The sequence below is a fragment of the Passer montanus genome, unplaced genomic scaffold, assembly GCF_014805655.1.
Source record: "Passer montanus isolate IOZ18808 unplaced genomic scaffold, ASM1480565v1 scaffold40, whole genome shotgun sequence".
Classification (NCBI taxonomy): Eukaryota; Metazoa; Chordata; class Aves; order Passeriformes; family Passeridae; genus Passer; species Passer montanus.
This window is the reverse complement of record NW_024368819.1, coordinates 217,233-236,694: the sequence shown is the minus strand read 5'-3', so window position 1 is coordinate 236,694 and position 19,462 is coordinate 217,233. Positions and strand designations below refer to the sequence as shown.

Below are 19,462 nucleotides of genomic sequence, written 5' to 3'. Positions count from 1 at the left end.
TGCCAGAAAAACAGCAAGCAATTGTGCCCTGCCATAATCCCAAAATAACCTAATCAATGGCTCAGTATATTTGCCCCTGAAGAGATGAAGCAAAAAAAAAGCAGAGGCTCCATTTTAAGCCTGTGTGCCGGGAAGTTCCCAGCAGAGCTGAAGATACATTCAACAAACAGACAATAAAATGGTGGGGGAACGTCTCTGCTTTTGTTCTGCCCGCTGATTCCAATTCCCTGCAGGCTTCACGTGCCAGCCCATCCCCTCGGGCTTATGCAGAGAGTGTTGGGAAAAGGGATTTAATTACAGCCTTGTAGTGCTGGAGGGTGTAAGAAGCAATGTCTGCGTTCCTTTCTGTGTCTGTGCAGCAGCCAGCCCCCACGGATCACATCTCCAGCTGCAGCGCTGGGCACATCACTGCTGCTCTTACTGAACAAGGAAGTTTCTTGAGCAACAGTGAGCTGTAACCATTGGCCATTGCTAAAGTATTACAGTGTTTGGAGTGTGTCTGTCACATTCAAATCAAAATGCCACTGGTGTGATAACAGCTCAAAAGCTCCTGGCCTCTGCCTGCAAAGCTGCACCACTTCACGGTGCTGAGACAAACACCCTGGGTTCCCCAAACCAAGAGATCTGGTCCAAGCACCTGGTCCAGAAGTATTGTCCAAAGTTTTCTTCACAGGACAAACATCCTGTCACCCGTCTCAAGGATGGTGAGTGGCATGAACATCCCTCTGCTGTTCCATTGCAGAAGGTAGCTGTGATGAAAACGGAGGTTATGGATCTGGGTAACTCAGAACAGAGTTGGATCCTATGAGTGAGCACAACACATCAGAAATTGAATTGCCCTTTAAAATTATTTTCTTAACCAGGTGAGTCCTCAAGTCTTGCTCTGCGTCCAGAATAAACTGAAAATCACAGTTGGATTTAACATAAAGACAAAATGAAGGAAATGTAGTGATGTAATTTATTACAGGAGTGCCTGATGACCAAATAAAAAGAGATCTCATAGAGACAGAGTTTTGGTTGACTGTAGCCTTTTCAGCAAAGTTACTTTATTTTAGATTAAAGAAAATCGTGGGGGAAAAACAAAGTATTTTGAAAAATACTACAAAATGCTACAAAAATAGCATAAGAATGGATAATATCCAATGCTTCACTTCTGTTGTGCAAAATGGTAGCTGCCCTGCAGGCACCTGGAATTTTCAAGCTTCTGATCCCAGGTAAATAAATTCTCCTCTGTAATTTTTCTCATAACAACTTTATTTTGTGATACAAGTTGACTGTATGTTAAATGGCTCCCTTAAAAAAAACCCCAAAGCCAAAAAAAAACAAAAAAAAACCACAATAACTAATTTATTTTTCATAGTGTGCCTTCTTACCAGCTTTGTGGTGGGGGAAAGACAGGATCACTCACAGGCTGACTTCCCAGTTTGCCTTTTGTACTAAACAGAAATATCTTGTCTGGTGTAGAGGAGCTGGGACCAGTGGGACCAGGCACATAACCTGCCTTCATGTCACACTTTTTCTATACCTGCTGTGATACAGCAGATAAATCCTTGTTTTTCACCAGCATTTTGCCTTTTGGCTTGGGAAAGGCTGCTGCATTTCCAGGTGTGAGAGAGAGCAGATAAGGACCAGAGAGCTGATGCACTACCCAGCTGCTTGTGCAGAGCTGCAAGGCAGAGAAGTGAAACCGAAGTCTCAGAGATGAATAGCGAGCTCTTCTGAGCACTCCCTGGCTGTGGAAGTGCCCTGCTGCCAGTGCCAGGCATGCTCAGGCCCAGTACTGCAGTTTGCTTCTGGAAAGAAAGGGCAGAAAATGAAAGGAGCTTGCATTTGACCATCAGTCTAAGCTAAAGTCAGTGTCGCAGTGAACAAGGCCCCAAAACCCCACTTTCTTAAAAATAGGAGTGACTAAAAAGAAAATCCATTGTGGTGAGATGTTGAACAGGACTTGCTTGTATCCTGCCCTCCCCCTTGCTCACCTCCCCCAGTCACCGGCGGCAGAGAGCAGGATGAATGTGGAGATCAGCCCTGAGAAATCCTCCAAGTCATGAAGCAGGATTCTTGGAATACCTTGCTCAGATCCTGACGCTGACATTGCTTCTTACTGTTCCCTGCAGGATTCAGGCTTGTGCAAGCTGGCTTCTTTTCAAGTTTATCTGCCAGCTTGAAAATCGTGTGGCTGGTTCATGAACAGATTGGTCTCTGTATTTCTTCTGCAAGCACACAGCCTTAGATGGCCACTGGGGCTCCAGTGGTCTTGTATCTGTGAAGGGAGGTGAGAAAATCAGTGTTCATGACTGTCACATCAGACAGAGGGGTGGATCTGGACCTTTTCTGGTGTGAATCAGAGAAGTAAATCAAAATGGCAGCTCCTCTTGTGTTAAAACCACCACAGCTTAATGAAATCTTGTGTTTGCAGAGCAGAAACGCTTCCTGCGTCTGGAGTACGTTAAGAAAGAGGTGTTGAGGGAGCTGAAGTGCTAAGGAGCAAACTTCTGGGAATGCTCTTCACATGAAAACACTCCATGAATCAGTTATAAATGAGACTGACCTCTCATCCATCCGTTCATCCATCCATCCATCCATCCATCCATCCATCCATCCATCCGGAACATTCCTCACTTCAAAATTTGGGCTGCTCCCTATCCTGTCTCATATGGGAGGTGATATTGATGAGCAGAAAAAAGGTATGTTTGCTTCAAATGTTGTTTGTGGATAGAGAGCAGGGGTTGTTATGGTGCAGAAGGAAACACAGAAACTGCCTTCAGTAACAAAGAAATGAACATTTCCAAACCATCTCTGCCCAGTCCCAGGTGGGAGGTTTGGTTTCTGTGTTCATTGGAATTTGTAGCTGGTCTTGTCAAAAGATGATGGCTGTGTTGGAAATTAACATTTAACAACCTCTGGTTGACCAATTGAGTTTTTTGGCGGGGGAGTTATTGGTTCTTTGAACAAATTTTGAAAATGGGCCCTCACAGAAATACAACCATACCAAATTGTAGTGAGGTGCTCTTGTGCCTTGCACTAGAGAGGTCAAAAATGTGCACATACATTGCTTAAATGTTGCCGGGGCTTTCCCCACAGACTGAAAATACCTGCAAAGACAGGCAGAAGTCGGGATTTCAGAAGATGATAATTTTAATGGAGTCTGGATCAGAGCCACCGCTTTGATAATAGCCCCATGGCCAGCCAATGCCCTGAGCCTGATTTACAGCACCATCAGCAGGCACTGCCTTGTGCCTCTTGTGGAGGGGCTAAGGGAGGGCACAAGGGGAGGAAACACCATTTGCCGTGCCACGCTTCGCACGGGCCCTGAAAGTCGTGTCCGTGGGATGCAAGTGGGCGAGAGAAGCTGCTGGCAGAGATGCTTCGGCCCCCGAATTTGCGAGGTGGCGGCTGGGCTGCTCGGCCTGGCAGCGCCCTCAGCCTCGCTCCCTCCCCTCGGCACCCTTCCCGCTGCCCCCGGCACCCTTCCCGCTGCCCCTGGCATCCTTCCCGCTGCCCCGGCCACCTCCCGGCTGCCGCTGTCCCGCGGTGACAGCCCGGGATGCGCGGCGCTCCGCTCGGCCGGGCACGGGGCGGCTCCGCCCCGCACGAGAAGCGCCCGGCGGTTGTACTGGCTGCCCTTTGGAGCTGGGAGTGCTCCGCAGCCGCCGCCATTGCTTCTTCGTCCTCAGCGTCCTTCCCCGGCAGGGCTGCGGCTCCCGCCGGAGGCGCCGGCGGCCGGCTCTAGGGAGCGATGACGACGGTGCGGAGAGAGGCGTTCGGGCGGATGCCCCCGGAGGAGGGAGGCGGAGAGGTGGAGAAGTTCGTCTTAGAGTCGGACAGCGTGAGAGTGGAGATCCTGTCTTTTGGGTGCATCATCACCACTCTGGAGACAAAAGACAGGGATGGGCAGTTTTCAGATATTGTCCTAGGATTTGACACTTTAGAAGGTGGGTATTTATACGTTTATTTGGAAAAAAAATTTAAAACCCACAATCAGGCAGTTTAACCGGCACTTACTGGTTCACTGCCACACTGCCTGACCGGCTTGTAAGGCCAATCATGGGCTGAAGGTGCCAGTCAGAAACTGCTGTATCTCGGTCTGCACTGACAGATTCCTGCTGCCTCTCCTGGCCTCTGTGGTGGATGTGGACCAGGAACAGCGAGGGTGGGAGTGTGCCACTCTGTTGGGGCAGCTCTGAGTCATTCCTTAACTGGCAGTGACAGAGGGCTTTTCTTCGAATCTGCAAAGAATACAAGATCCCATCAGGCTGTGTTAATCAAAGATGCACATGACTAATGAGCTGTGTGTTCTGTGAAACGCTGGGATTGCAGTCACCTATTTAGGGAAGCAGGGAGAGACACCTCTGAGTCCCTAAGCAGGATGGGCAGGTCCTGGAGACCACCCAACCTCTTCCAGTGGTTCTGTTTAACCGTGTGCTGTTTCTCTGGCCAGGTTACAGGGGGAAGCACCCGTTCTTTGGTTGTGTTGTGGGCCGTGTTGCCAACAGGATTGCAAACGGGAAGTTCAGCCTGGATGGGAAGGATTATCAGCTGTTCATCAACAACGGGCCCAACAGCCTGCACGGAGGAGCCAAGGGATTTGACAAGGTGAAAATCCCAGTGTCCTGTCAGCATACAACGTGTGGGGTTATGGCAAGAGCGTGTGATGTCTACACCCCTGAACCCTGTAGCATTTTCAGGTGGTTACTGAGTTGAATCAGGTCAGAAAGTGCTGTGAGTGCAGAAACAGGGGGAAGTGAGACAGATCCTGCAAGCTGTTGGGTTGGCTTGTCTTTGCCTGAGTTTGCAGGGCTCACTTATGTCATCCTTGGATGCTGAGCAGAGGGTTGCTGTGCTTCCTCTGTGACTGCAGCCTTGAGCCTCATGAGCCCCTGAGTTCTGGCAGGGTTGTTCTGGGCAAGGTGCTGCTTCTGCACAGCCCAGGTTGGGGCATGGCAGTGAGGACCTACCCTCAGGAGCAAGGGAGGCTCCCCGGGCACCAGCTGCACCACCCTGGAGTGCATCATGGAGTTGTGCAAGTGCCCGAAGAAAGTTTCCTTGGGAACAGTGGTCTGTCCATGCAGACTCATTTCCACCTGCATTTTCACGGCTTTTACCTGCCCTTAGCTCCTCCCAGAGTCAAAAGGACAAGGACAAGGACAAGCGAGTTTGCAGAAACTTATCATTGTTGCTCGCCTGTGAAAGCACTCCCGAGTAAGGTGAGAGCAGGGTGGTGCTGCAGGTTCGGTCATTGCATTGCCCCCTTTGGTGCCGCTTTCATCCTGCAACATGTCCCCAGGGCTCTCACTCTGACTCACAGCAGAGGGGGATTAGATCGGGCCTGCAAAATGCCCCAGGATCCAGGATCACTGTCTCTCTTTCCCAGCCCTCCCCTATGACCTCCTGAGATGAAACAGCCTTTCCCTGGCCCCAGGGCACTCAGCTTTTTCCCTGTCCTCCCAAGAGCTGCTGTCAAGTCAGGTATTTGTGTACAGATGGTAAGAGCAGTGCAGGATCTCTTGAAAGCCGTGCTCCATTGCAGAGCAGGCTCAGAAGTCTCTGCATTCCTGAAGCCTTGGGTTTTGTTGGATCAAGTGCATTTGTAACCATCAAGTAGCTGATCCACCATTTACCCCAAAGAGCACATGAATGTGCTGGTGCAGCTGCTTTCATGGGGTTAATGGGATTTTTTTTTTTGAGAAAGGAATCCAGGCTGATGGGAAAAAAGCCAGGGTGCCTGAAAAAAAATCAGAGTCTGAACTGGCTTCAGGTTGGGATGAAATGCTTCTCAGCAGCCTTAGAAAAAAGGGAGCACTGGGGATAAGCTTGGCTGTTGTACCCCCAAAGAGGACAGTTTGGTTGGTTTAAAGTTTCGTTATACACCCTGACACCTGTGTTGTGCAGCTGAAAACATGCAATTCTTCACACCCAAGGCTTCCAGGCTGTTTTCTGCAGGCAGGGGATGTGGTCTCTTCTTCTGCTTCTTCACCTTGCTTGCTTGCAGAAGTCTCACCAGCTTGCTGGGGACAAGGTAGCAACATCTCCCAGCCAGAGCTTTGTGTCCTCTGGCCCACAGGGCACGCTTGGACACCTGCCCAAGACCCCCTCCAGCCAGGAAACAGTCACTGTTCAGAGACAGTGAGCCCTAACTGGTCATCCCCAACAAAAACCACATACTGGCATTTGGCTGTGATTATCTTGGTCATCTTCTGAGCTTTTCCTGATTTTGCAGACATCAGTGCTGCGGTCAGTATGTGGTCTGATGAGAGCATTTTGCAGCTGCACTTACAGGGCTGCAGTGTGTGACCACACTGCTGGGGGATTTTTGAAAATAACTCTCTTATCTTAGAAAAAAATAGTGATACCTGTACCTTTCCTGGACTTTAAAAGCTTTTTTTCAAAGAACTTAAATAGAAACTTGTACTTAAAACCCGCAGCATCCTTACTGTAGCCATGGAAGCTGCAGTCAAACTGCACACTGTGTAGGAGGGCCTACTCTGCAGCCAGGTGTATTTGTCACCCTCAGGTTCTGTGTTTGGTGAAAATAATGGCTTTTGACCATGCTCCATGTTGGTGATTTCTGTGTAGGACATGAGAGGGATTAACTCAACAGCGTTGAGCTGGTCCCTGTTTCTAAATCTTTATTCCACTTTGATTAGACAATAACTATTCCTCAGGGAAATGTGAAGCTTCAGAGCGCCTCTTGTTGCACATCCATCCTCCCAGCATGAGGCCCTGGTAGGGCCAAACAGGCTGTCTGGGCAGCTGAGTACAGTGGGCTGGCTTGCTTCCCTTGCCAGCATGTTTGGCTCCAAGCTGAGCACTGGTGCAGGCTGCTGGCAGGGACAAGAACCAGAGAGGTCCCAGTTCTCTGGATGTGTCTGACAGCATATCTGCTACCCAGATTTAACCCAACCCCAGTCCCTGGGCAGGAGCCCCCAGTGTGTTCTTACACTGGAAGCCAGGGCCTGGGTGGCAGCTTGTTGAAGTGGTGTTGCACATGAGAAAATCCATGGAAAGGGGGAGAAGCCCAGCTGCAGGGCAAAAATCAAACTTGTGGGCTCTCAGACATGGCATAACACAGGCTGGAGCAGACCCCTGTCAGGCTGCCAAATTGCCTCCTTTGTTTGGCTGCTCAGTGGAAAGGCTTGTTCCCTGCTGGTGGTGCTTGTGTTTTCTTTGGAAAGGTGATTGAAAAAGCCTTTGTTTCAGTGCAACATCCCTTGGGTGCCTGGTTTTAGCCCGGCCTGGGGCAGGAGGGAGGGCACTGTGTTCCCATCCCTGTCTCACCAAGGCCATGCTCTGTGCAGTTTCTCTGGAGCGCCGAGGTGCTCCCGAACGGTGTCCGCTTCTTCCGGCTCAGCCCCGACGGCGAGGAAGGCTACCCTGGTGACCTGAAGGTCTGGGTCACCTACACCCTTAGTGGCAGGGAGCTGGCCATCAACTACCAGGCCCAGACCAGCAAGACAACCCCCATCAGCCTGACAAACCACGCGTACTTCAACCTGGCAGGGCAGGTAAGTGAGGGATGGGCCCCGTGGAGACAAACTGTACAGGGCAAGAAAGCCTGGGCACCCGTGGGATGGTCACTGGCACCAATGTGCTGGTCTGGGGACACATCGTGGTTTTGGGGACACAACAGTGAAGGTTGTCTCTGTGCATCATGGGCTGCATGCAGGAACAGGAACGAATCATACGTGGATCCCAGCTGAGAACACATGGTCTCAGGGCTTCTTGAACAGAGACACCCAGCTGAGCATGTTGGTTCTCCTTTTGTGTGTAACTGGGGAGTTTTGCTCTCTCCTCATCCCTTGGGAAGATTGAGGAGGAGGTGCAGAGCTGGCATGCCCTAGTGGTGGCCTGGAATTTCTTAGTTGTATTCTGAGAGGGTGATACAGGTCAAAATCAGGGCCTGGAGTGGCAGCACCAAAATACCCAGGTCAAAATGGGCAGAAGAAACATCACAGAGAGAGGATGTGAGATAGCCAGGATTGCAGACTAGCAAGGTTGCAGCAGCAGCATGCAGAGGGCTCCCACACACCTGTACAGGGTCATGTCAACCACACGGACAGTGAATTGCAGCTGTGTTTTAATCTCACAGTTTATAACTGGGCTTGGAGGAAAAGGCTCTGAGAAATAAAGTGTTGCTGGGCAGAGCCACAGGATAATACAGTGCAGTCACACTTGGATGTGAGACAAAGGCCCTTAAAAGTGTTTGTAAGAGACAACTCGGCCCTCTGAGCAGGAGCTGTGCCCAGGCTGCTGCCCTGAGGATGGCTGTGCAGTTGTTGGTGCTGGTGCTCCCAGGGGTGCAGCAATACCAACACTTGCAGTGTGCAGCTCAGGCGTGTTCCAGAGGAAAAGGAGACCTTTGGGCACGAGATTGCTGCTCAGATTAGATAGTGACCTGCAGGCTCAACTTTGAGCCTGCTCCCCTTCCAGCCCAGCCGGTTTCCTGCCAGCATTCCTGAGGCTGTGGAAGAGGAGGAGGAGCACACCCCTGCAGCGATGCCGATGAGCCAGGGGGATGGGTTGCATTTCCCCTTGCTTGCTTCCTTCCCCTTCTCCCTGCTGCTGTGTGCTCAGCAACCAGCATGTTTTGGCTGGTCAGTCTGCAGGGTGGTAGCCCTCAGTGAGGTACAAGTACAGACTGATGGCCTCATCCTGTGGGATTTACAGCTCCTAGGGCCCATGAAGGTTTTCACCCAGGCTAATATCTTTGTCCTGTGCCCAAGATCAAGATGGAATGAGGGCCAGGAGGTGCTCCAGGCACTACCAGATCAGCTGGGGCACCACTGTGGTCTGTCACTTCACAACTGTGCTTAGGGCTGTTTGAACAGAGGCTGCCCCAGGAATCCCAGCATTTCCCATCCTCCTGCAGGGCTCCCGGGATGTCTATGACCATGAGATCTCCATTGAAGCAGATTCCTACCTGCCTGTGGACAGCACCCAGATCCCTACTGGTGAGTGGTGCCTGTGGCACCAGGTGGAAGTGATCTTTATGAGCAGTGTTGGTGGCTGTGGGCAGCAGCACTGCCTGGCAAGGGGAGACACCAGCAGCCAGGGAACCCCAGGCACAGCGGGGCTCTCACCTTTGGGTTCAGTCCCACTGCACATGAGCAGGGGGGGCAGAGCCAGGTGCTGGTAACCAGGCCCATCACCAGCCCCAGGGAGCAGGCAGGAGCAGCTGGAAATGGGGCCAGAGGCACATGGGATGTGAGGCTGTTTTGTGGGTCCATCCAGGAGACAAGCTGCCTGTGGCACCTGGAGGAGTGGATTCTTTGGTCCAGGTGGCTTCTGCTCAGCTTGGTGTGCTATGCTTGTGGACAAATAGGGAAGAGCTTAAGGCCATACCCAATCCACTGCCCACTTCTCCCTGCTGCTTTCACCATGGAGCTGTTTGACATCTCAGTTGTGGCCAGCTTGCTACCCCTGCCTTTTGCAGTTCCTTCTTGTGTGGGTAGTCTTAGTCTTGGGGTGAAAATAAGATTGGTGCAATTATTAAAGACAGACCCCTACATCCCCCCTAAATACAGCAATACATGCTGTATTTTATGTAAGTGCCTGAATTGGAATGGTTTCATTTTTTATCCAAGACATTTAGTCTGCCCTCCATGCAAAATCTTTGGGTTGGGGTGACTGTTTTGCACTGTGCTTAGTATGTCCTGGGGTTGTCTGTACTGCTTTATCACAGGACACTGTATGCCCATAGCAGTCTTACAAGGACAAGGGAGAAAATGCTGGGTTTGTACACACACAAACTTCATGTGTTTCCTTGCTCCTTGTCTGTGCTCTGTCCCTGCTGAGTACAGCAATGTCCCCAGGAGCTGCCAGCTATGCTGGGGGACAAGGTAGGGTTTGCTGGCATGTGGCTGAGTGGCTGAGCCTGCTGTTCCCCTTGCTTAGGGGAGGTGGCCGCCGTGGAGGGCACTGGATTTGATCTCCGGAAGCCTGTGGAGCTGGGCAAGCACTTGCAGAAGTTTCACCTGGATGGCTTTGACCACAACTTCTGCCTGCATCAGGGACAGGATCGACGCCTTGGGGCCAGGTAGGCTGGGTCCTTGGCAGGAGTTCCCACCCCTGGAGCCAGGGGGTGCCCATTCAGCCAGCCCGTGTCATCCTCCACTGGCATCTCCGCAGGGTGTTCCACCCCCGCACCGGCAGGACCATGGAGGTTCACACCACCCAGCCTGGCATCCAGTTTTACACTGGGAACTTCCTGGATGGCTCCCTGAAGGGCAAAGGTGCTGCCACGTACCCCAAGCACTCAGCTTTCTGCCTGGAAACCCAGAACTGGCCTGATGCCGTTAACAAGGTGAGCTGTCCATTCCTGTCCCACGGGTTACTTGGGTCCTGTGGCAGGGGACATACCCCCACCACCCTCCATGTTTCTGGGTCCTAAATGTAGGAACAGAGTCTCCTTGTCAAGGGAACACTGCAGACACCAGAAGTGAGGCAGGCACAGGTCACAGTGCCTTTAGACAGGAGTCAGTCAGTGCAGCAGGGACTGGCCCTGTGCAGCCCAGCTTCCCAAAGGTGTGGGGTCTAGAGCAGATGGCCCCACTGGGGCCTTGCCACATCCTCTCATATCTGGATCCTCACAGCCTGGATTCAACCAGTGGTGGGACTCGCCCACTCAGCCCCCTGGCAAGTGGTGGGTGGTTACACACTGCTGCTGGAAATGGCTGGGGGGAACTGTGGGAATATGCCTTGGGAAGAACAAAGGGATACAGCCATGCTTCCCACAGAATGTGCTCACAGTCACTGATGTGCTGCTGCTTCTCCCCAGTCTCACTTCCCCAATGCCCTGCTCCGTCCGGGTGAGGAGTACAACCACACCACATGGCTTGTGTTCAGCACTGCTTGAGGAGGAGGGCTGCTGACTGCCAGCACTGAGAGGGGTAAGTGCCTCCACAGCTGAGCCAGAAATCCTGCCAGGTGCCAAACAGAGCTTTCCAGCTACCCTGGGTGATGCATCTGATCTCGGAGCCTTTATCTTCCTCTGTGGTTTCCACACATGGTTTCTGCTGGCTTTAGCTCCTGTCACCATCTCTGCTGCTGTCTGGTCTGTGCCAAAGTCTTACACTCTGTCCAGCTTCTCACCCTGGGCATTGGGTTTTGTTTTGCAGTAAAAATGCTAGAAATGCACTGAAAACACCTTGTTTATGGGGAAGGCCATCACAGCTCCAATGACAGCAAGGGAATATCTAGTAATATTCATGTGGAGCATGTGGGAAGGCTGATGCAGTTGTGGTTGTTTGTTACAACATCTGTTCCTTCCATCAAAGTGCTCTCTAAGTGCTGTGCAGTGCTCATGCAGGACATCTTTGAGGAGGACAGTGTGTGTTTTGTTGTGTTTCTTACAAGTGTACTGGGATTATCCCAGCTGGCTGCCCTGGGTGCTCTGGTTAAACTCCTGTGCTCTGCCTTGGTTCCTGAACTGGGCACACCCATTTAGTCCTGAATATACAACTGCAGGAGAAAACCCATCATCCTAACACTGTTTCCACATGAAATCTCCAAAGTCCTGGATCAGGGAACTATGTGATGAAAACCTCCATGTTTTTGAGGGTTCCAAAAAATTGGCACAAGCCAGGGGATGACAGAACTATCTTATTAGGGAGCTGATAGCCCACTCCCCAGGGAAACAGGCAGACAGTCCTTGCATTAGGCACTGTGTCCCACCTTCTCCTGCCATGCTGCTGCAGCCAGGGCCTGCAGCACTTCACCATGCTTCCTCAGTGCAGAGATGCAGGAATGCCCTTGCCCCCAGGGGAAGTGCCTGGCCATTGGGCTGGCAAATGTGGCAGCTCTGTCACAGTCAGTTCTGCCACCCTGACACCTAAAGACTAGACAGACCCACTACTCTCCTGCTGTGCACAGGTCATTGTCTGTGAGGGCTGGTATCCCTTGCAGAACAAAGGCCACCAGCAGGGAACACCAGGTGGCAAACCAGGGGAACCCCATTTTCCCTGAGAGTGGGGTTTGCCCACCACACTGGAGACCTGAGATACACTTCCCTTGCCCCCACCCCCAGCCAGCCTGTGTGGGGTGTGCACATCCTGCCCAGAGGCACCGGGTCACAGCAGCACCAGTCCCACAACGCACCCCTGTGTCATGGCATCTTTTCCAACTGTCCACAAACACTGCATGGAATTTGTGGGGAAATCCTACCAAACTCAGGCCAGAGCTCAATTTTGGACAGCACAGCTGCATAAAAGCACAGATGCCATCTTTGCCACTGCTCCCCCTCTGCACCTTCCAAGTGCTGGCTGTCCTTCAGACTGGCTGTCCGCACCAGCAGAGCCCTGCTCCTTGCTCAGGTTCTCATGTCTGGGTTTAGAGGAACCCCAGCCCCCCTAGAGGCCCCAGGCTCTTCTGCTCAGTCTTCCAGTGTCTCTGGGTACTGAAAAACAGGTACCAGTAGAGCTGTCATGTCAGTCTGCAGGTTTATTGTGGAGCAGGTTTGCCTTGAGAGTACAGAAAAGAAAAGGTGATGAAATTCCAGAGCAGCGGCGTACGTGTGCCTCTCACCAGGTACACAATGCACAACCAGTAAAATATTCCAAACACGTATCACAGGCTTCAGGCATTTGGGCTCAGTCACTGCGGGGTGACATTTGTGTCAGCCCTGCCACAGTGGGGTTTGTGACTATGGCCAGAATCCACCAGGAATACCATGGTGAGCCCCAGAGAGGATCCAGGCACAGCAAGGACCAGGAATAAAGGCCAGAGGATGCTGCAGCAGAACAGCACCTTCAGGATCTGGACTGTTGACTCATCCACCGGAAAAGCTCCATGCAGTCATTAACAGGAAATCTGTTTCTTGAAAACCATGTGTTACCCCACGTGTAACAAAATCATCTTGTAACTTTATTTAAGCTTTCTGCTGTGGTTTACACAGTGGAAGCAAACTGCTGATAGATTTCATTGGAAGCCCAAACAGGCCTGGCTTTCCATTTCAGTGCTTACCTGCTGCTGAAACTGGCCTTTATTTCTGCCAGATAGCCAATCCCAGCAAAAAGAAAATAGGCTTTTCACCCCTCTGCCTACCAGTTTTTTTTGCTCACAGTCCAACACTGTTGCCAGTCCCTTGCTGTGATCTGTGCTGAAGTGCTTTGTCATGCAATTCCTTCATACAAAGTGAGGACAATTTGACACACCTATACACAAATAATGACTCCTGCAAGTTGTGTATTTGCTGTAAGAAATTTGGATCATTCAACAAAGCCACCTCCAGGATATGGGCTGCTTGACAACCATACCAGTTCAGTCTGTGAAGCAGGTTAGAACTCCTGAGGGCAGCTATAGTCTTTCATTTTAAGGATCTTTCCTCAAAAAAGGTAAACACGCCTTGAGGTATTTTAAAAAGTTTTCTTTACATCAACAGCCCAAGGAACTAAAAAATGCAACAAGTGAAAGTAGCAATTCTCAAATTATTAATAATTGCTATTACCTTTAAAGTTTTCTGCAGATGTTATTTGCTTAAAAGATGTGTTTTGGAGGAAAGTTTTTCCTTAGATTTTTGAGGCATCTGGTATCAACAGTCAAACACCAGAGAATAAGCTTTGCAGAATAAGCAGATCAGGCAGAAAAATGAATGCCCGCTAAATATCAAGGCATGAAAAGGGCATATGCAAATTTTTATCCATCTGCAGACAGAGATGGATTTTAAATTCCATTTCAAGGAGAACAGGAACTGATTCTTTCACCAAAGACCATTCAACAGTAGATGTGAAAGGTGACTACCTTGAGAAGACACCAGCTGGGATCAGTGATTCCCATTTTAGACATTTTTCATCCACGTTACATGGCACACAGCTAAAATTACCCAAACATTAACAGAAGCAGCAGGGTTACTACAGAGAAGTTTTAGTTAAAAATACACATTTTATTTCAATGTGCCAATAAAAAAGTCCCACATTTTCATATCACAGGAAGTTAATTCATACAATAAAAAGAGACCTGTGCTAGTCTATTGGTGTGACTAACTCAGAAGACCCAGATCATGCCAAATTTTAGTTGATATACTCTTCTATCTACATTCTTACATTTACAAAGACACCACAAAATCCCTTATAATAATGTAAGCAAAATAACTTTCTCCCTAAAAGATTAACTTCATAACTTTAATCCATTCTTTCAGGACTTGCACTTCGTTGAGGGCTTCCTGATGGTGAACGGCTGAAAGGAAAACAATCCACAATTAACATTTCAGTAGTTGCTTGGGAATCGCAAATACAGGAAAAAGCAACAGGAGTATACCAAGACTGGCTCCCTTTAAGCACTTTTTAAATAAAATAACCAATCACTACTGACAAAAGTTAATGGGTTGATGATCTGGAGATAACACTTTTTTTCTTAACTGTTATTTTTAAAATGAGATCCCTGTGAGGCAATCCAAAGGGTATTACTTATCGTGACCTCCACAGGGGCAAGATACTTCTTCACTGTTCTGATACAGCAGCTTGTCAAAACCTATCATGGTGATCACTCAGCATTTCTGAGCACTTTTTCATGCCTTTGTGATTGTTTGACACTAAAGTTGTAAAAATGAACTATTAAAGAATTCTAATTAGGGAAAAAAAGCTGCTGATTCTGTCACTCTACATATTCTACACATTACTCTGTGCAGCATACACAGAGATAGAGAGGACTATTTACTGACTTAATGCAGAAGAAAAAAAAAATAAAATCTAACAGCAGTGAACATAACAGGTCTGATTTTTCATTCCTGACTGCTGTACCAGGGTACTGTACCTTCCAGGGTACCTTCCCCAATGTCAGTGTAGCATTTAATGAGACTGAAACCTGATTTCCTACATTTATTCTATGCTTTAAGCTCAGTGTCTGTGCAATAAAACTGTCAGTGAAACAAAAGAACTGGAGAGCAGACAACAAGAAGACACTGCTACATAACCCTGAGCATTTATCACCACATATACATATTACCATATAAAAAGCCTCAACCACAACATTATTGCTGTGAAAGAGGTCGCAGCAAAACACCTCTCCAGTACTTTCCTACAAGCAGCAAACTCCTCAGCAGAGTTCAGTGCAGACACTAAAATGCCAGCTCTAGGGAGTCTCTGCTATTAGCAGGGAGACCAACATACCTTCTCTTTGGAGACAGTGACCGAGACTTTGACCGGCTGCCAAAACAGAACAGCATCAATGCAGCTTAAATGTCAAATGCAACTTTTATGTTTAAAACACCCCCAACCTATCAGAAAGTGAATTACAGGAATCTAGCCAGCTCTTCCCAATGGTAGTTTTCAGATCAACTTTTACTCTGACAGGGATTCTCCATTTATTTAGTGTGGAGATGCATTTGAAACAACTTTCTTCATCAGACAAACAGAAAAACAATGGGTGGTATTAAGGTGAGGCTTTGAGAAAAGCAACATCACCAGACTGCTGTTTTATGAAAAGCATTAACAGAGCCCAAGGTCTTTATTTGATGGATAGAAAAATTTAACAGAACTGAGCACAAAAATTAGTACTATGTTGGAAACAACAAAAAGTTAATGAAAACCCAGAGACAGGTAAGGAACGTGTTCCAAAGAGCTGCAGAGGAAATGCCATCATTTCTGTCATATCACAAAGAGATTAGCTGCGGACCCATGTTAGGGGAGTATTTTTCTAAAGGACCAGGCTCTGTTAATCATGCAAACCTAAATTTGAGATGCTACAGCAGGCTCTGTGTGTGTGCTCACCTCTTAGCTGGCGAGCCAGACTTTGATCTGCCATGAGACCTAGACCTGCAAGAAAAAACACAGCTCAGCAGGGAACAGAACATGCAGGTTCCCACGTTTGGGACAGCAGGATTCACACTCAGTGGATGAGCATGTCATGCTGAATACGCTGCAAGAAAAAACACAGCTCAGCAGGGAACAGAACATGCAGATTCCCACGTTTGGGACAGCAGGATGAGCATGTCATGCTGAATACACAGAATCCTGCAAGTTTTCAGGGTTTTGCCTGCTAAGTTTCCAAAGAAGTCTTTTCATGGATGCTGCACATGTTGCTCTGTACTTCGGTCCCTAGCTGATGATCAGTGTTTGCTGATGCAGGTGGCAGCAACACAGGAACAACCCAAATCCTGACTAGTATTTTTAGAGAGATAATAAAAAGCCTTGCTCTCAACTTGCAGGTTTTATTAGACTTGAGCAACATCTGCCACTGCAGTGGCCAACAGCTCATTCTCAGAAGTATCTTCTCTGTGAAGTTCATCTTATATATCCACTTACTTCAAGTATTTTTTTTTAATGTTTGAACTTAATCCTTATGAAAAAATGTATAAAATGTCCACCTTTGAGGTTTTTGCACCATGGGAACACTAATACTGCCTGAAAGCCTCACTGAAATTTTGAGATCCCCCAAGAAGTGTTCTACATTCCACATCCAAGGCTTTCCACAACAATTTCCAGATGCATGTTGTGACAGTGTCAAACCAGCAAATGTCATGTACTCATTTAGTCTCCCTCATGAACCCAGAGCCTGTCTCTGGGTACAATGCATTCCTTGGGCTCTTCTGTAAAAAAAATAATCTTTCAATTACATAAGCACAGTTCTTCTGCCACTTCTGGCTAGTTGTCCATCTGTAACTTCCTATGCCTCAGACACTTAATCCCTACTTACAATGCAAAGTGTCACACAACTGTCTAGAAATGTCACTACAAGTATCCTTTACCCTGCAGAAAACCAGCACGGTGCCAAAAAGAGTAAACAATGGTGGTAAAATCAAGATGTTTTCCTCTTTGAGAGTCTGCTGCCTGTAGCTGTTTCTGGCTCATCACTGACAGTGGACAGTGATAAACCATGATTAAGTCATGGTGGAACAACCATACTAAGATTCAACATGGTTTAGCCACAGGTGTACCCAGCCAGAGAAAGGCACTGCTCTACTGCCCTGGGCAACCTTCTCTCTTTATCAGCTTCTGGACTATTTGTGTGAGTTTCTGCTCTTAGTTAAGCTATCTGGTCTTCATCTCTCCTTTCCCCTAAAACTCCCATCACTGCTTGCTGTCCATTCACAGAAAATGCCACCTTCAGCTGTGGGCTTTTCCACCTGTTCCCTTTAGCTGAAGCTCTCCTGTATTTTCCTGTTTCTTCATGGTTGACTGTTCCTTGTTTCAAAGAGCAGCCATTGAAACCAGCACAGCAGGCACAGGGATAGGCTGGGCCATAAGCAATTCCATATCCAGAGCAGAATTTCCATTTACTATTGCTCTTGTGGAGGACACCCAGCCAGCCCTCTGCCAGGACAAGGCTCCATGAAGCACAGGCTGCACTTACTTACTGGCAGGTAGTTTCAAGGAACAAATACAATCCTGTGTTCCTTTATAAAGTGACTGTTACTCCTGTGACATGTTTATTATTGGTACAAAATAATTCTGACAGGCGTTTTTCTCAAATCAAAATCAGCTCCTGCAGATTGACACTGATATTCAACAGAGCTGGAATTGCAGCTGTGACACTCAGGACACCAGCAAGCCCTTCAAGACTTGCTTGGCTGCAGACAATACAACATTAACACACTAATGGATGGGCATCCTGCTTTCTCATAAAAATAATAGCAAGAATCCCAATCCTGTGTGTGGTACACAAGGAAGAAGAAACTTTTGAGATTAATTCTACATTTGTTAGCTGTTAATGCAACCTGATCAAACCAGTATTTCTGATGACTATGGTGACCTAGATGTCAGTGGTGTGCAAAAGAATAAAAGAGGAAGAACTATCTTCTTCACTGCTTTTTAAAACTACAGACCCCTGAGTTAGTGGAGGGAGAACACATATTTTCCTGGAAAAAAACCTTAACAATTGTTAGAGACCCTAAGGAGACTTCTAAGCAACTTTTACCAAGTACCTATAGTCACATACCTGCTTCGGGGCCATGTAACAGATCTGGATCTAGATCTGGACCTTGATCTAGACCTGAAAAAAAAAATTTAGATAAATGAAAAATAAATAAACTAAAAAAGAAGTGATGACAATTACAGAACTATATAAATTAATGTCTACATTGTGACATTGTCTACATTAAGACCTACATGATTATAGACATATATGATCATTAGACATTTTAGACAAAGAAATTGAGTCATGGTAGACTCAGGTTTCAAAACTCATTAGCATGCCTGTGAATTTAACTAGGATTATCAGAAACTTTTAAAAGCTTGCTGACTTCCAGAGGTCAGCATCTTTTGAAACCTGCTATGCAATATCTTCCGGAATCTAATAAAATAAGAAAACACCAGCAAAAATAAATCACAGAGAAAAAATTAGTACTAATTACCGTGATCTCTTCAAGGAACCCGACCGGGACCGGCGGGGAGACACGGACCTAGACCTACGAGGAGACACGGACCTGGACCTACGATAGGAAGCTGACCTGGACCTGCAAAGAAAACAATTCCAAGAGTTGTTCAAGTACATCTTTTTCTAGGCAAAAGAAGGCAAAAGGGATAAAAGACAAACTCAAACACACCTCCTACCACGGCTGCGGCTGCGTGACCGGGAATACCTTCTTCCTCGGGACCTCGAGCGGGATCTCGACCGGGACCTGGGTTGAGGTTAGAAAAAACAGGTATCAGCAGACAGCTGCAGCACCCAGCACGTGTGAGGCCCTGCTGAAGTCAAAACTTTTTTCAGACAACTAAAGAGAACTTCCACCCTGACCCTGGAGCCGCATATCACCCTGCAACGAGTCCATGAAGGGGCTGGGTTAAACCTCTCAGTCCATGACAGAACTACTAAAGCACAAGGACCAGCGAGATAAACCCCGATTCTCTCTCAGAAGCCTCGGGAAACACGCGGAATGGACACGTACTTCCCATCAAGTCCACGGACAGCATCTTCAGCATCCCGGGGGTCTTCGAACTCCACGAAGGCGAACCCCGGCGGGTTCCTGGCGATCCACACGGTTCTCAGCGGTCCGTAGTAGCTGAAGGCTCTCTCCAGCTCGCCTTTGCCGGCGCCCGTGCCCAGGTTCCCCACGTACACCTTGGTCTCTGCGGGAGCGGGCGGGGGGTCAGCGCGGCGCCGGGACAGGGAGCGGGCTCAGCCCCCGCCCCGCCTTCCCCGCCCGCCGCCATCTTGTCCGCGCGGCCCTTCCCGCCCTCAGCGCCGCGCCGCGCGCCCGGCCGCGCGCCCTCCCCCACGGCCGCTGACGCAAAATGGCGGCGGCAACAACGGCGGCGGCGGCCGCATCGCCTCCCTCCCCTCCCCGCCGGCGCCCGCCAGCCGCCAAGCTCCCCGCGGTGATCGCCTCTCTCCCACACCCTCTCGCCTTTCGGCCCGCGCAGCCGCCCGCCGCCCGCGGCCCCCGGGAGCTCTCACCGCCTCCATAGCGGCCGTAACGCGACATCCCCACGGCTCCGCCGCCCGCGCGCACGCGCCGCCGCACGCGCCTGCCCCCTGAGCTGCTCCCCCGCCTCCCCCGCGCCGCGCGGAGGCGCGCATGCGCGGGGGG

General features: G+C 49.2%; 2 protein-coding genes across 2 annotated transcripts; one reads left to right on the top strand and one right to left on the bottom strand.

Moving 5' to 3' along the window:
* The first annotated feature begins 3,594 nt into the window (after positions 1 to 3,594).
* On the top strand, positions 3,595 to 14,734 carry GALM (galactose mutarotase). Its single transcript, XM_039718849.1, has 8 exons — positions 3,595 to 3,935; positions 4,442 to 4,596; positions 7,299 to 7,505; positions 8,870 to 8,951; positions 9,895 to 10,036; positions 10,129 to 10,303; positions 10,778 to 10,889; positions 14,135 to 14,734. The coding sequence occupies exons 1-7, from the start codon at positions 3,740 to 3,742 to the stop codon at positions 10,853 to 10,855; spliced, it is 1,035 nt and encodes a 344-aa protein (XP_039574783.1). The 5' UTR covers positions 3,595 to 3,739; the 3' UTR covers positions 10,856 to 10,889; positions 14,135 to 14,734.
* Positions 13,859 to 19,444, bottom strand: LOC120506822 (serine/arginine-rich splicing factor 7-like). Its single transcript, XM_039718831.1, has 9 exons — positions 19,330 to 19,444; positions 18,821 to 19,001; positions 18,608 to 18,688; positions 18,479 to 18,553; positions 18,287 to 18,388; positions 17,872 to 17,925; positions 15,705 to 15,749; positions 15,105 to 15,140; positions 13,859 to 14,172 (listed from the first exon to the last, which is right to left on the bottom strand). The coding sequence occupies exons 1-9, from the start codon at positions 19,355 to 19,357 to the stop codon at positions 14,118 to 14,120; spliced, it is 657 nt and encodes a 218-aa protein (XP_039574765.1). The 5' UTR covers positions 19,358 to 19,444; the 3' UTR covers positions 13,859 to 14,117.
* Positions 19,445 to 19,462: the final 18 nt, after the last annotated feature.